This window comes from Mandrillus leucophaeus, unplaced genomic scaffold, assembly GCF_000951045.1.
Source record: "Mandrillus leucophaeus isolate KB7577 unplaced genomic scaffold, Mleu.le_1.0 Scaffold47, whole genome shotgun sequence".
Taxonomy (NCBI): domain Eukaryota; kingdom Metazoa; phylum Chordata; class Mammalia; order Primates; family Cercopithecidae; genus Mandrillus; species Mandrillus leucophaeus.
In genome coordinates, this window is record NW_012105031.1 from 5,616,127 (window position 1) to 5,633,693 (window position 17,567).

The following is a 17,567-nucleotide window of genomic DNA, read 5'->3' on the forward strand; positions in this document are numbered from 1 at the left end:
TGGTGGGAATGTAATTTACTTCAGCCACCGTGGAAAGCAGTTTGCAGATTTCTTAAGAAACTTAGAATTACCATTTAACCCAGCAATCTGATTATGGATATATACCTCGAGGAATATAAATCTTTCTACCAAAAAGACACATGCACTCTTAAGTTCATTGTGGCACTTTTTACAATAGCAGAGACATGGAATCAACCAAAATTCCCATCAGTGGTGGATTGGATAAAGAAATCTGGTATATATATGCCATGGAATACTATGCAGCCATAAAAAAGAACAAAACCATGTCCTTTGCAGCAACATGGATGCAGCTGGAAGCCATTATCCTAACAAATTAACAGAAACAGAAAACCAAATACCACAAATTAACACAGAAACAGAAAACCAAGTAGACATTGAGTACATGTTGTACACAAAGAGGGAAACAGAAGACACCAAGGCCTACTTGAAGGTGGAAGCTGAGAAGAGGGAGATCAAGAAACTACCTGTTGTGTACTGTGCAGATTACCCTGGGTCATGAAATAATTTGTATGCCATACCCCAGTGACATGCAATACACCTGTGTAACGAATATACCCGTGTAACGAATATACCAGTGTGATAAACCTGCACATGTACCTCTTGAACAAAAAATGAAAGAACAGCAAAAGAAATTGGGTTTTATTCTGGCCTTGACAGTAGCGTGATAATAACAAAACAAGTCTTCTACAAGATTCAAGGCCTAAGTCAGCGTTAGAATAATTATATTTTGTAATCTGAATGCTCTAATGTTGAAAATTTCCTGTTAAAAATTTTACTGGAAAACAGTTTTATTCAGCAACATAATTAATACCCAAAAGACGAATGTGAATGCTCTGGCTTCTTTCTCAGTAAAGTAACAATGATAACTTTTTTATTTTATTTATTTTTTTGAAACAGAGTCTCGCTCTGTCACCCGGGCTGGAGTGCAGTGGTACGATCTCGGCTCACTGTAACCTCCACCTCCCGGGTGCAAGCGATTCTCCTTCCTCAGCCTCCTGAATAGCTGGGATTACAGGCACGCGGCACAACGCCTGGCTAATTTTTGTATTTTTAGTAGAGACGGGGTTTTACCATGTTGGTTGGGCTGGTCTCAAACTCTGCGTGCATCGACCTCCCAAAGTGCTGGCATTACAGGCATGAGCCACTGTGCCCGGCTTAATGATAACTTTTAAACAAAAGCCGCTTCACATCCAAAAAAACCATACTGCTTTTGACTGATTCAAAGTGAGAAACCAATTTGCAATATTTGTGGATTTCAAATTTCACTAAATGTAGAATTGAATTTTAAGTGCCTCCAACTTAAGTAGCTTTCTTTACAAAATCTAGGTATCCTGGCACATAGAAGTATATTCATACCTGAATTCTTCTTTAAAAAAATTTTTAGTGCTTTTGAATGACAAAATATTCATTGATCTTTTTTTTTTCATTAATAGTATGGCTTTTATAGTAAAGTTTAGTATTCTGGCAGATGTGTTTTTTTTATTGCATATGTCATCTGATGAGATTCCTCAAGTAATTTACAATTGTGTGAACAAGATATACTTTTGGTCCTTGAAATAGATTTGACAATACAACAGAAACTGTCAGACTCAGAGAAATGGATTACATTAACTGCTTCTAAAAATTGTTTAGTTTTTGTATGAGCTTTCCACCTTTTAGTCAGTAAACATGGTTTTTCATGATTTATAATCTGAAATATATGCCTTTTTTGGTGATAGTTTCTGTGTCTTGCAGTCTATCTCTAGTCTTTACAGCTGAATTATGATTTCCTCAGAGACAAGGGCTTGTTATTTTATTGTTACTTGTAGCTACATTGTTTAAAAAGTGTTAGCCAAATAATGAGTACTAAGTAAATAAAGGAAAAAAAAAAAGAAAAGGCTGAGGGAGCACATTGAGACGAGAAGATTGGCGGATAGGGGACTTTGTATACCTGAAATTTAAAGTTTGGTTTTGTGTATCTGTATTTATGCAACCTATGAATTAATTTATTGCATTTATCTCCAAATTGAAATACCTTTTGTGATATATAGTAGTCATGTCCACACCTGGGACTCGATTTTAGTTCCCACGAGGCTTCATTACACTTGGTATTGTCTTGTTTTTTCGTTTTGTTTTTTGCATTTACTGTATTTTTTAACCCATTTTATGATTTGTGAATTTGGCATTATCCAATCTCACAAATTTTAGTAATTGACAAATTTTTAAAAAATAGATATATTTGGCTGGTTATACAAAATTTACAGTAAGTTTGTGGAATGTTAAAAAAATTGTCTTTTCATTCTGCATTCTCAAGAACCTTTCCCGTGTTCTGCTGAATGTATTACAAATCTAATAAACACTGTTTTATAGCAGAAAATAGTGAATAGTGCAAGAAATCACAAAGTAAATTTTAGTGTCATTCTCTTTAGTCTTGTTTACTACAGAGAAACCAGACAAACAGACTACATTCTTAGGATAGACCATGCCTTATGTTTCTTACAAGTTTAAAACACTCCCTTCATTGTTTAACACCTCATTGCAACTGACATCTCCCCTACAGTTTGAGTCAGCTGGAGGCTTTGCTATGTAATTAATGCATAATTGAAACCTCCTCCACACAATTATGGTACTGGCTGTAACTCAGCTGAAGTTGGCATGGATTCTATTTGGTTTTATGTAAAACTGAGGATGCTTTAGTTTTGTATCCCTTCAATAAGTAAATGAAACAAAAAAAATAAAACCCATCCTAACGAACAAAATTAAGATTATATTACGGAAATATTTTTAAAAATACACTTTACATCTATAAACAGGATCTTGAAAGTTGTTTATTGGAACTGTAAGGTTATTTAAAATAAATGATTGGGTGTATTTTGGTCATGTTGGCAGCCACATGGGGCCGAGTTCCAAAGAGGAGAGATTGTGCGCAGAAGGAACTCAAACGCTATGTAGAAGGTTCTCCTTATATCGGCCAAATACTAATCAGCACATGCGTGTGAGAAAACTACATGAGGCCTGGGAAAAAGTCACCAGGAAAGAAACAGGCAGAAAAATTACCGGAGCGTAGACTGGACTGGGAATAGTACTTGTTCCCAACAGCCCCAGGCAATGCAAAATGATACAGCCACTTTGGAAAATAATATGGGAGTTTATTTTTTTCCCATCACATTGAAAATATTACTCCACTATCTTCTAGCTTCCTTTGTTTTGGTGATGAGAAGTTAGTTGTTAGTGTGATAATCAGTCCTATGAGGGAAATCTGTTCCATGTGGTTATTTTAAAGATCATTTTAAATTTATCTGCTGTAGCTAGATGTGGATTTCTTTTTTATATATCCCACTTGGAATTTGTCAGAATTAAATCTGCATATTGGTGTTTTTCATCAGTTCTCAAAGTCTTGGCCGTTTTGATAATCTGTGAAATATGCATTTTTTTTTTTTTTTTGCGTATGTTCTGTTCCCCATCCCCCCTTTTTTCTCAGCCGCTTTCTGGAACTTAAATGAGACATACTTTAGATCTCATTCTGTCTTCTATATTTCTTAAATGATTCCATTTTCTATCTCATTTTCTCTGTTGCCTGCATTTTTCATCATTTCGTTACTTTTAATTTATAATTGTCTATTTCTTTGGCCACACCTTAATCTGATCTTAAGCCTATCCTTCGCACCTTAAACTTCAGATATTTTATATTTCAGTTTTTGTGATTTTATTTATTTTTCAAACCATTATCTGTCTTTGTAATTCTTTTTTACTGTACATATTTGCAAACTTATTTTATTTCATAAGCCTTCGTTCTTGGTGATTGTAGCATTTGGAGTCCTTAGTCATCTTCCTTTGAATGTTGTTTCATGCATGATAACTTGTTTCCTTGTGTGTTTAAGTTTTTTACTGTTCTTTTTTTTTTTTTTTTTTAATTTACTCATTTACTGTTCATTTTCCTTGGAATTATTTTCTGTAGAAATTCTTTGATCTCCAGGTGAATATGAGAGAACTCCAGAGTAGATGTGCATCTGTGTCTGTTAAGCACCTGGGAGCATTACCAATCTAGCATAACTTTAAATTAAATTCTCTATTGGAGGTTTTAAATATCTAGATACTGTTGTTCTTGCTGCAAATTCAAATGAGGTCAGTTTTACCATTTGAGATATTTGATTTTCCTTGCAATTGTTAAAATAGGGTTAGGGTCAGGGTTAGGGGTTGTGGGGGAAGAGGGTGAACAGTGAGTTTATTTCTAGTTTACCATTGTGTTGAACTTAACCCCTGAGTCTCAGCTTTATAAGGGGAGGAACTCTTACTTTCTACCTTGAGCAGAATTTGGACTTATTTTCTATTTCAGGAGCTCAGTGAAATATAGTGAAAAACCAGGCTTAACTGTCATTGGTTTGCAAATCCAGTGGATAGCAGTCTGCAGTGTTATTCTTTCTTCTTTGAGTTCCTCTCGTTTTACTCGGTCTTTGGCCTAAGTATTTTTTATACCTTGCTAGCTAGCTCAGATATTGTTTTAAGATTTTTTTTTTCTTTTTTCCTTTGTTTGTATTGATACGTAATAGACCCACATATTTTGAGGTATATGTAATATTTTGACACATTCTTATGTAATAAATCAGGGTAATTAAGATATATACTACCTTAAACATTTATCTTTATGTTGGAAATATTCAAATTATTCTTTAATAGCTCTTTTGAAATATACCATAAATTATTGTTTACTGTAGTCACTCTATGGATTTATTGAAAACTAGGTCTTATTTCTTCTACGTGTATTTCTGTACCCATTAATCAACCTCTCTCTATCTCCTCCACTGCCCCACCCTTCCTGGTCTCTGATAACTACCACACTGCTCACTTCGTGAGATATACTGTTTAATTGGTTTTATTTTGGAATTATTGTTGCAGTTACTTAGGGGATCTGTCATATTATACCAGAAATAGAATAAAGTCATAGTTTCTAAGGTTCATAATTTGTTAGTGTTTACTCAATGCCATTGTTCCATATATATATGAAATATGCATTCATGCACATACATATATGAAATATGCATTCATGCATATACATATATGAAATATGCATTCATGCACATACATATATGAAATATGCATTCATGCATATGTATTCATACATGTACATACCTGAAATATGTATTCATCTATGTACATGTATGAATACAATTGTCATAATTTCCAAATGGTGGTCTCAGAGCTCTTAGAAATCTTACATGGCTTTATGAAAACAGTTATTTCAGACCAATTTTTTTAGTTCAACCAATGTTTCGAGAATGCTGAATGTTCTTTTCTATTGGTTTAAAGATTTATTATGTTGCCTAAATTTATCTTTTTAACTTTTGTCTTTAAAAAAATTTTATTTCCACAGGTTTTTGGGGAACAGGTGTTATTTGGTTACATGACTAAGTAATTTGTGAGATTTTGGTGTGCCCGTTACCCAAACAGTGTATATTGAACCTGATTTGTAGTCTTTTATCCCTCACCCCCTTCCCACACTTTCTCCCTGCATCCCCAAAGTCAATTTTGTCATTTTCATGGCTTTGCATCCTCAGAACTTAGCTCCCACTTACGAACGAGATCATTTGATGTTTGGTTTTCCATTCCTGAGTTACTTCACTTAGGATAATAGTCTCCAGTTCCTTCCAGGTTGCTGCAAATGCCATTAATTCCTTCCCTTTTATGGCTGAGTAGTATCCCATGGTATATATATACACTGGTTTCTTTATCCACTCACTGATTAATGGTCATTTAGGTTGGTTTCGCATTTTTGCAATTGCGAATTGTGCTGCTGTAAACGTGTGTGCAAGTATCTTTTTTGTATAATGACTTCTTTTCTTCTGGGTAGATACCCACTAGTGGGATTGCTGAATCAAATGGCAGTTCTACTTTTAGTTTTTTAAGGAATCTCCACACTGTTTTCCATAGTGGTTGTACTAGTTTACATTCCCACTAGCAATGTGGAAGTGTTCCTTTTTCACCTCATCAAATGCCAACGTCTATTATTTTTTGATTTTTTGACTATAGCCATTCTTGCAGAAGTAAGGTGATATTTCATTCTGGTTTTGATTTGCATTTCCCTGATCATTAGTGATGTTGAACTTTTTTTTCATGTTTCTTGGCCATTTGTTTATCTTCTTTTGAGAATTGTCTATTCCTGTCCTTAGCCCACTTTTTCATGGGATTTTTTTTGTCTTGCTAATTTGATTTTGATGTAGATTCTGGGTATTAGTCCTTTGTCAGAGGTATAAATTATGAAGATTTTTCTCCCACTCTGTGGGTTGACTGTTTACTCCGCTGACTATTCCTTTTGCCTTGCAAAAGCTCTTTAGTTTAATTAAGTCTCAGCCATTTATCTTTGTTTTTATTGCATCTGCTTTTGGGTTCTTGATCATGAAATCCTTGCCTAAGCCAGTGTCTAGAAGGGTTTTTCCTGTATTATCTTCAAGAATTTTAATAGTTTCAGTTCTTAGTCCTTGATGTGTTTCAGGACTTAAGTCCTTGACCCATCTTGAGTTGATTTTTGTGTAAGGTGAGAGATGATCCAGTTTAATTCTCCTACGTGTGACTTGCCAATTATCCCAGCACCATATGTTGAATAGGGTGTCCTTTACCCACTTGATGTTTTTGTTTGCTTTGTCGAAGATCTGTTGGCTCTAAGTATTTGGGTTTATTTCTGGATTCTCTGTTCTGTTCCGTTGGTCCGTGTGCCTATTGTATACCAGTACCATGCTGTTTTGGTGCCTGTGTCCTTATAGTGTAGTTTGAAATCAGGTAATGTGATGCTTCCAGATTTGTTCTGTTTGCTTAGTCCTTGCTTTGGCTATGTGGACTCTTTTTTTGGTTGCATATGAATTTTAGGATTTTTGTTTTAGTTCTGTGAAGAATGATGTTAGTATTTTGGTGGGAATTGCATTGAAATTGTAGATTGCTTTTGGCAGTTGTAGTCAATTTCACAATATTGATTCTACCCATCCATGAGCATGGGATGTGTTTCCATTTGTTTGTGTCATCTATGATTTCTTTCAACAGTGTTTTGTAGTTTTCCTTGTAGCGATCTTTCACTTTCTTGTTTAGATATATTCCTAAGCATTTTGTGTGTGTGTGTGTGTGTGTGTGTGTTTGGCAGCTATTCTGAAAGGAGTTGAGTTCTTCATTTGATTCTCTGCTTGGTCACTATTGGTGTATAGGAGAGCTACTGATTTGTGGGCATTAATTTTATATCTGGAAAGTTTGTAGAATTCTTTTATCAGTTCTACGAGCTTTTGGAGGAGTCTTTAGGGTTTTCTAGGTATACCATCATATCCTCAGCAAACAGTGACAGTTTGACTTTTTCTTTACCGATGGATGCCCTTTATTTCTCTCTTGTCTGATTGCTCTGGCTACGACTTCCATTACTATGTTGAAAAAAATGAAGAGAGTGGACATTTTTGTCTTGTTCCAGTTCTCAAACAGAATGCTTTAAACTTTTCCCCATTCAGAACTACGTTAGCTGTGGGTTTGTCATAGATGGCTTTTATTGCATTGAGGTATGTCCCTTGTCTGCCAATTTTGCTGAGAGTTTGAATCATAAAGGGTTGCTGGATGTTGTCAGATGCTTTTTCTACATCTATTGAGATGATCATGTGATTTTTGTTTTTATTTCTGTTTATGTAATGTATCACATTTACTGACTTGTGTATGTTAAACCATCCCTGCATCCCTGGTATGAAACCCACTCGATCATGGTGGTTTATCTTTTTGATATGTTGTTGGATTGGGTTGGATGTATTTTGTTAAGGATCTTTGCATCTATATTCATCAGGGATATTGGTCTGTAGTTTTCTTTCTTGGTTATATCCTTTCCTGGTTTTGGTTTTAGGGTATTACAGGCTTCATAGAATGATTTAGGGAAGATTCTCTTTCTCTATCTTGTGGAATAGTGTCAAAAGGATTGGTACCAATTCTACTTTGAATATCTGATACAATTCAACTGTGAATCCTTCTGGTTCTGGACTTCTTTTTGGTTGGTAATTTTTAAATTACCATTTCAATCTTGCTGCTTGTTGTTGGTCTGTTTCGGGTATCTAATTCTTCCTGATTTAAGCTAGGAGGTTTGAATCTTTCCAGGAATTTATCCATATCTTCTAGGTTTTCTAGTTTATGCTTGTAAAGGTGTTCATGGTAGCCTTGAATGATATTTTGTATTTTGGTGGTGTCAGGTGTAATAGCTCCCATTTTGTTTATCTTTTCAAAGAACCAGCTTTTTTGTTTCATTTGTCTTTTTTTTTTTTTTTAATTTTTGTTTCAATTTCATTTAGTTGTGCTCTGATGAGGATGCTACATGTAAACCAGCACACTAGTTGATGTGCCATTTATCTGAGTGATTGGCTTTGCCTACAAGAAAACTGTTGTCCAGGTCTGGCGTGGTGCCTCATGCCTGTAATCTCAGCACTTTGGGAGGCTGAGGTGGGAAGATTGCTTGAGCCCAGGAGTTTGAAGTTTGAAACTAGCCTAGGCACCACAGCAAGACCTCGTTTCAAAAAAAAAAAAAAAGTTACAAGAATAGAAACGTGAAGTCTGGTAGGGAGATAACAGGCTTTGTAGATTGTCATAGTAATAATGTAAACAGCCCACTGTAAAATTGTAAAACATTGAATTCTACTTTGAATAAAGAAGGTAAATTCATAGTGAAATACATATGGCTTAACTTTAGAATTAAATAAATGCCTAAATATATCTGTAGAGATGAATTTAAAGTTCTGTAGGCTGGGAAGCAAAAAGTATAACATTCGTCATATTTGAATTTCAGATGCATTTTTACCTTTTAGATGTTACCTTATGGACAGCTGTATTATTATATATTGATAGGCCAGAAGTGATTTGTTCAAATTTCTTGTTCAAGAGGAGGCATAGAAATAAAGTACTGTTGTTTGTTATTTAAGGCTTAAGTCTGGGTAGTACTTGATAGACTTAAATTTTGCCCTCTTTAACATCCTAAGTTGTATTCCATCTGGTCATTGCTGCAATTAGCTGAAACTTCTAAGCTGAGAGTGGAGTTGTAATGGAACAGGATACATTGACAGTTGACCTAGGGTAGCTGAATTGATAGTGCTGTAATATATAGCACTTTGGTCACATTCTTTGTTAAGTTTAATTAGTTCTAGAGTATTATATACTTATTAATTCCAATATACACAGTTATTATTCATGATTTAATATCTCTCAAATTGTAATATGTCATATGATTGATGGTATCTTAGAGTTGCTGTGGCTAGGTGGCAGTCCTGACACAGTTTTTATTACTGGCACATGCACAAAATAGTGATGGCAATTCATAGTTTCATCAGTTCTGTGAGGTATGTGCATAGATGGTACTATATATGTGGAATTTAAATGTGGTGCAAAATATCTTCAGAAAAGATATGGTGCAATTTATCATTGAAGCAGTTACTATGGAGGAACAAAGAGAGAGGACTCACACTACCTGATTTCAAGACTTAGTATCAAGCTGCAGTAATCCACACATTGTACTAATGATGTAAAGATAGTTAGATGAATGAAAATAATGGAGACTGCGTAAATGGGCCTGTACTATTTTCGACAAAAACGTCAATGCATTTCAGTTGAGAAATGAATGCCAATAAATGGTACTGGAACAATTGGATAAATATATGGGTGGAGAGGAATGATTCTCAGCCATTACCTAACACCATACACAAACATTTTTTAAGGTAGATTATACACACAAACTTAAAAGCTAAAACTGTAAGGCTTCTAGAATAAAGCATAATAGAATGTTTTTGTGACTTTGAAATAGGCAGTGTTTTTTTTTTGTTTAAGAGTGAACCATAAAAAAAAAAAAGAAATTTTAAAACTTCTGTTCATCAAAAGACACCATTAAGAAAATAAAAAGGCCAGCCACATGCTGGGAGAAAATCTTTTCATTGCACATTTCTAACAAAAGGTTTGTATCTAGAATCCTGTGTGTCAGTATTTTTAAAAATCCAATTAAAAATAAGCAAGAGATAATGATACTCCACAAAAGAAGGTACACAAATGGTCAATCAGCACATGAAAAAAAATTCTCAGTATCATCAGTTGTTGAGGAAGTAAAAATTAAAATGATGTTGGGATACTATTTCACATACCCGTTAGAAAGACTAGAATTCAAAAGACTAGAAGTCTCATACATTTTTAGTGGAAGTATAAAATGGTTCAACTGCTTTGGAAAACTTCCTGGCAGTTTCTTATAAAGTTACACATAACCCCATGAATCACTCAAACGTATTTACATAAGAGAAATGAAAGCATGTGTTCACAAAAACACTTATACAGGAATATTTATGTTAGCTTTACTTGTAATAACCCAGACCTTGAAACTACCCTGCTATATACTGAACATTTGTGTCCCACAAAATTTGTATGTTGAAACTTAGTCACTAATGCCAGGGTATTTGGGAAGTAATTAGGTCATGAGGGCTCTGTCCTCACAAATAGGATAAGCACCCTCATGAAAGTGGTCCCAGAGAGCTTCCTTGCTCCTTCTGTGATATGAGGACACAGCAATAATACAGTTTACAAACCAGGAAGTGGGACCTCACTAGACACTAGACTTGCCAATATCTTTATCTTGACTTCCTAGCCTCCAGAACAGTGATGAATTCCTGTTGTTTACAAGCCACCCCAGTCTATTTCTATTATTGTATCCTGAATGTACTAAGACACACCCAAATATCCACTAGCAGGAGAATGGTATTTTCTTACAATAGAATTCTACTTAGCAATAAAAAAGAATGAACTACTGATACATCCCACAGCAGGTATGATTATCAGAAACATTACATTGAATGAAAGAAGCCAGGTACAAAATAATACGTCTGGTATATGACTGTGTGTATATAAATTCCCAAAACAGAAAAAACGAATGGAAAGCAGAAGAGTGGTTGCCTGTTGGGAAGGGGAATGGCATTTGACTGAAAGGTATATAAGGAAACTTCCTGGTTGATGCAGATGTTCTTTATCTTGATTGAAATAGTGCTTATACTTAGTATACGTTTATCAAAACTCATCTGTTTGCGCATTTCACTGTATGTAAATTTTATGTCAATAAAAATGTTATATATTAAAAAATACACTGAAATGAAGCAGTGGAGTGCAGATTTGATACTTGAATTCTTCCACATTAGAGGAATGACATTCCCATTCTTTCTTTTTTTTTTTTTTCTCCGAAGGCAGTCTCACTCTATCACCCAGGCTGTAGGGCAGTGGTGTGATCTCGGCTTGCTGCAGCCTCCGCCTCCCGGGGTCAAGATTCTCCTACCTCGGCCTCCAGAGTATCTGGGATTACAGGCGCATGCCACCACACCTAGCCAATTTTTGTATATTTAGTAGAGACGGGGCTTCACCATGTTGGCCAGACTGGTCTGGAACCCCTGACTTCAAATGATCCACCCACCTTGGCCCACCATAGTGTTGGGATTACAGGCGTGAGCCACTGCACCTGGTCCTAATCCCATATCTTTTTTTTGCAAAGCAATAACCAAGTGCTTTATGGAACCTAAAAATGGAAGATAGCAATAGTAGATGAACCTATTTTGCCTGAGATACATGTGAAACAATTACCTGTTACACACATCCAGCAGTGCAGCCCAAGCCAGAAGAACTAACCAGTTTTCTGGAGGGATGACTGTGATTTATATAGAATATCATAGTTTAATTGGCAGTATTTTTTTCCTTTCATAGTGGTACAATATAATGATGTAGCTCACAATCATTGATGTCTTAGATTTGATGAACTGCAGTAGGGTGAACAGGTAAAATTATATTGACTCTGTGGAATACGAATCTTTTTTGTAGACTTAACTTTAGGGAAGAGGTCATAAGATCTATCTTTATGTTATCAAATGAGATCTTTGCTGAAAAGCGTTTTGAAATAAAGCTTTTTTAAATTGCTTATAGAGATGACTGCAATTCTAAGAAAATACGTAGATAGAAGTTAACATGCTACAGTATCTAAAAATTCTAGGATGGTGGTTAATTGTAAAAACATGTTAATGTTTCTGAACTTTTATAAAACGTATCAACCAGTGTGTAGACATGTAGATGCTGTGTAACTCTTATTTCTTAGGCATCAGAAGTTGAAACAGGTGTATAATAGACTTTTTATTAGTTTGGTATTGTAATAGATCACCCATTTGTATGTATTTTGTATTCTAGTCATATGATTAAAGTTTATAAGGAATTTTTTACAAGTAAATTTAAACTTTAACACCATGTTAAAATTTCAGAAGCCAGAAAAGAGAGAGATGCAGTCTTATATTTAACAACTTAAACATTTCAAATCCCATGTAGTTACAGATTGAGATAAAACAAAGCATTTCTCTTGGCAGTAGAATCCCTTTGTTCTGTGTTTGTGGAACGTAAGTTCAAGAGGGCAGGGACTATGTTTTGTACTACTATATATTATAAAACTTACAGCACAATATGTTGCACATATTATTAACTTAAAACATTTTTGTTGTGGCTTTTTATTAGAACACAATTTCAAACAATGCACACATATTAAGTTTTCTAAATAATGTGTTTCATTATTCAAAGTATTAGTACTGCCTGGCATTTTCTAAGTGAGCTTGATTAATAAATAAACCAAATGCCACAGGAAGCAAATGATTATCTGGGGGAAATTTTTAAATGATATAGAAATCTTAACTTTTTAGCCAAATGTAAAATGGATGTGAGATCAGCTCAGAAACAAAGTTCAGTATCATCATTATCACCATGAACTAAAAACTTTCTAGACAATAAAATTAATATTACCTTCTAATGAATCCAATATGTGGAATTGAAGTTTTTCAGAGAACTCTGATTAGCACAAGTTCTCCTGTGCTTTTTGGTCCTTTCACCCTTTCATCTCTTAAACGTTAGAAGCAGAATGATACTTTCAATATATTGATTGTATTCTCTCCATTTTATTGGAGAGACTAGATCATAGCTAATAAAATATGCTGTTGGACTGTTAGGATTATGTATATATTTAGAAAATAAGACTTCTAAAATACTTTGTGAATACTAGCCAATTTTATATGTGGTAATAGCTATCCAGATTGCTAAGTTATTTTTAAAAAAGAATATCTGTCTTGAGAATGGATCCACATAAATAAGTTGATAGATGCCACTAGTTGATAATAATAGCAGATTATCAGCATACACTGATTTAATTTTCTTTTTTTTTTTTTTTTGAGACAGAGTCTCGCTCTGTCTCCCAGGCTGGAGTGCAGTGGCCGGATCTCAGCTCACTGCAAGCTCTGCCTCCCAGGTTTACGCCATTCTCCTGCCTCAGCCTCCCGGGTAGCTAGGACTACAGGCGCCGGCCACCTCGCCCAGCCTAATTTTCATACTTTAAAATTTTCAAGGCTACTCTGAAGTTTGATGGTATTTTTGTAATTTTGCTGAAGCATAAAATTAAAAAAAAAAAAAAGTGTTTTGTTAAGCTCCTGGATAGGCTAAGTCACAGAGTAAAGAAGCCTGCTAGCCACAACAACTTTTTCATTTCAAATTGCTTTTTGATTTCTAATAAAATTCCTCTTTATCATGAAGTTTCCCTCTAATAGAATTTGAGAAATTAAGGATTAGTGTGGAGAATGCTAAGTGCTAGTTGAATGAATATAAATTGTGTGTTGTTACACACACACAGTCCCCAACTTAGGGTCTGAGTGAGCTTGAGTTCTGTTTGGTGTACAGAGGAAAGACCTATACTCTCCATGATCTGTACTTGCAAAGCAGATTTATTGAACAACAAGCATCTTTAGTTTAAAACGAATTAATGTTTAAAAAATTATTTCAAGTTATAGTTTACTTTCCCATTTTCATCACATGGAATACATTTGGCTTTTTCTCATCTCTGTTTTTTCAAAGATTTGTCCCATCAGATGAAAAGAAGAAACAAGGTTGTCAACGAGAAAATGAAACTCTAATACAAAGAAGAAAAGACCAGATGCAACCAGGGGGCACTGCAATTAGTGTCACAGTACCTTATAGAGTAGTAGACCAGCCCCTTAAACTTATGCCTCAAGACTGGTAAGATAGTCTATATATATATATATATTTCTTTTCACAGGTGTTGAATCCAAGAGAATGAGTGTTATTATTGCTGTTGATGATGTTGCTTTTTAAGAGATGGAGTCTCACTATGTTGCCCAGGCAGAACTTGAACTCCTGGACTCTATCAGTCCTCCTGCCTCAGGCTCCCAAGTAGCTAGGACTACAGGTGCATGCCACTGCACCTGCCAGCCTATATTTTTTAAATATTCGTTTGTTTTCTGTGTATTGTTGGTTGTTTTTTCTTGTGTGAGCAACTATCAAATTTTATCATGGGTTCTAAATAGGAATTGTCTTTGAAAAGTATGCTAATGTATATTTAGCTTGGTCATCAATAATGTTAACATTCTAATAATTCCTCAATAACTTTATATTTTGGGTAGGTAAACTTGATTTTACTTTTAAGAAGAAACATTCCAACTTCTGGAAAACCCAGTGTAAAAAATTCTTTCCACTTGTTCATTTGTTCATTTGTTCTGGATGAGCTTGTAGAACCCAGCAAATTAGACTAATGTTGTAAGGTATTCTATGTTCAGATTTTTGGTTTGGAGAATTTCAGTTATCTGGTAAGAAAAAAGTGAAGGCATACTTTTATTGTAAGGGAATAATCTAATAAAAATGATAGGAACAGCTCTTTTATCATGGTTTAACCCTTTTATTGCATTAAAATGTTCTTTAACAAAATATTAAGCTGTTTATAATATAAAGTACCTATAAATTTAGACACACAGATTACCTTATTTCTTTAATCTGAAGTAAAAGTTGAGTATTATCTGTGATACAGAGAATGCAACACATGGCACATTAGATAAATTTACCTTTGAAGTACTTGTTGGTTTTCGGGCATTAAGAAGTCAAGGCATTGTGAATATTAATATTAAAAATTTTCTTAAGAAAATTGCAACCAGGGGGCACTACAATTAATTGGTGTCACAGTATCTTATAGAGTAGTAGACCAGCCCCTTAAACTTATGCCTCAAGACTGGTAGGATAATTCTCTCTCTCTCTCTCTATATATATATACACACACACACACAAAAAAAATACATATTTATATATAATATATATTATATGTAATATATATAGAGAGAATTATATATATAAATTATATATATATAATTTTTAAATTATAATTCTTCTCTGGTACCTGATAGATACTTCCAGTAATATAGAAAGTAAGATTAGAATTTCAGATATCAAGCTTAAAACCAAATAGGAAAGTTATACCACTTGTATTTTATGTTTGCAATGTATTTGCAGAAATAATACAGTGTATACAAATGTCATCACTATGCTGTAAAATACTGCTTGTGTGTATTAGTTAGGATCTCCAGCCATTGAAGTTTCCAGCATTTTCCTTACTTATTTTCCTTTTCCTTTAATTATCCTTCCAAGAATTCAAGGGGAATAACATTTTTATTACCCTGCTTCTCTGCTGATCCTATAAGACCCAGTGGAATATAAGTGATCTCTGCCCATCAAATTCCCTTTGCTTTGGCAGGCATCTTGGGCTTTCAGCTGTTATAAGTTACATCATGAAATTGAAGGATTATTTAATAGTGTGCTGCATTGCCAAAGATGATTTTGACAGTTTGAGGCATGTATCCTGTGAAAGGGAAAATTTTTTAAGTTAAGACTTAATTTTAGCCTCAGAGATTTTGAGCAGCTTAAGAATTTTAAGCTTGCAGTTTTTAATAGTTGTTGCAGGTCTTCTGCTTGAATAGAAGGTAACTCTGGTGTAATGTTTTTTTGTATGTCTGCAGTCTTCATTAATTGCAGTGGTTATCAAAGTGTGGTTTGCAGACCTCAGGTCATTCCTAAGACTCTTTCACAGAGTTGCAAGATCAAAACTGTTTTCATAATACTGAGATGGCTGTTCTCATGATTTATCTGCCCTTAAATAGGAACAGTAGCATACCCAGTGCCCCAGCATAGTAATTTATTCTCCTCCTTCCCTTCTTCCCTTCTTCCTTTTCTCTGTACTTCTACCTTCCTTTGTCTTCTCCAATATGCCCATGCACCTGTTTCTTCATTTATACACTGAGGTTTCTAATAGTGTCCAGGGAGATCATTGGATTGTTTTGAAGATTAAATGTGTTAACATCATAAGTAATGCATAAAGTCCTTCAAATGGCACTTGACACATAGTAAATGCTCAGTAAATATTACTAATTTCAACCATTATTGTTGATGTTGTTGTTTCGTTCCCACCTCTTTAGATATTGGCTTTACCTGCTTATGGCAGTACTACTTATAATTTCTCAATTCAATTAAATATTTTGTAAAATAATGAAATTTGAGGGTCTATAAAGAAGTTTGTTCTTTCTAGGAAAACTAGGTTGATTGGTTGGGAAAAAAATTGCTTTAAAAATACTTATACATTTAGGGTGAATGAAACAGTTGTAAAACAATTGCAAAAATTATAAAGTCTAAATGGTTTCTATACTCAGATTACTTCCCAAGTAATCACAAGAACTCAGATAAGGCCCTGGGACCTTGTAAAATGGTTGATGAATTCCTGTAATGTAATGTTTTTAGTTAAAGTAAAATATTTAAGATGTGTTTGAATTTTAAATGATGTTTTAAACAACTTTTTTGATTACTAGTTATCAACCACTATTCCCTATTGCAGAGAACAGAAAATGAAAACAAAATTACATACAAGTATTGTCCATTTAATTATGTTTAAAAGACTTAGGTGTAAAAACCAGATATATGGGAAGTATAACAATCATGATATTGAAAAGGTGGTAAGTACTTACCTTCATGGAAGGATTGATAAGACTTTACCACATAAATGTTTATGGGTCTGTTGCCTAAGAGATTTATTAGTAGCTAAAGCTCAAGTTTGAAATAATCTCCGTCTGTCCCCTACCTCCCCCCATCCACTTTTCTACTTGTAGGGACCGCGTTGTAGCCGTTTTTGTGCAGGGTCCTGCATGGCAGTTCAAAGGTTGGCCATGGCTTTTGCCTGATGGATCACCAGTTGATATATTTGCTAAAAGTAAGATTCTCTTTGTATTTACTGCTTATCCAATATAGAAATGTTCTCACTTTAAGAGAAAGAGTCATATAGTTCTGCGCATATGATGTGTATATCAAAAGATTGCTGTTAAGTAACATATGTTAATGTTTAAGCATCTGTGACATATTTTTAAAAGTTTTGTACATTAATACTTTCTGTGTAGGTGTATCTGAAAGTGAATATTGCCTATCGCACAACATCACTAATTATTTTTAGATCACTTAAAAATCATTGGCCAGGCACAGTCGCTCACGCCTGTAATCCCAGCACTTTGGGAGGCTGAGGCAGGCAGATCACCTTAGGTCGGGAGGTCGAGATCAGCCTAACCAACATGGCAAAACCGTGTCACTACTAAAAATACAAAATTAACTGTGCGTGGTGGTGCACACCTGTAATCCCAGCTACTCAGGAGGCTTGAGGCAGGAGAATCGCTTGAACCCAGGAGCTAGAGGTTGCAGTGAGC

General features: G+C 34.6%; 1 protein-coding gene across 1 annotated transcript in view; it reads left to right on the forward strand.

Moving 5' to 3' along the window:
• The window catches only part of CDC73 (cell division cycle 73), a 141,276-nt gene that overhangs the window by 106,088 nt on the left and 17,621 nt on the right, over positions 1–17,567 (forward strand). Inside the window, exons 14-15 of the mRNA XM_011995093.1 lie at positions 13,897–14,058; positions 16,983–17,083. Coding sequence (XP_011850483.1) covers positions 13,897–14,058; positions 16,983–17,083 — 263 coding nt within the window. The remainder of the gene's footprint in view (positions 1–13,896; positions 14,059–16,982; positions 17,084–17,567) is intronic.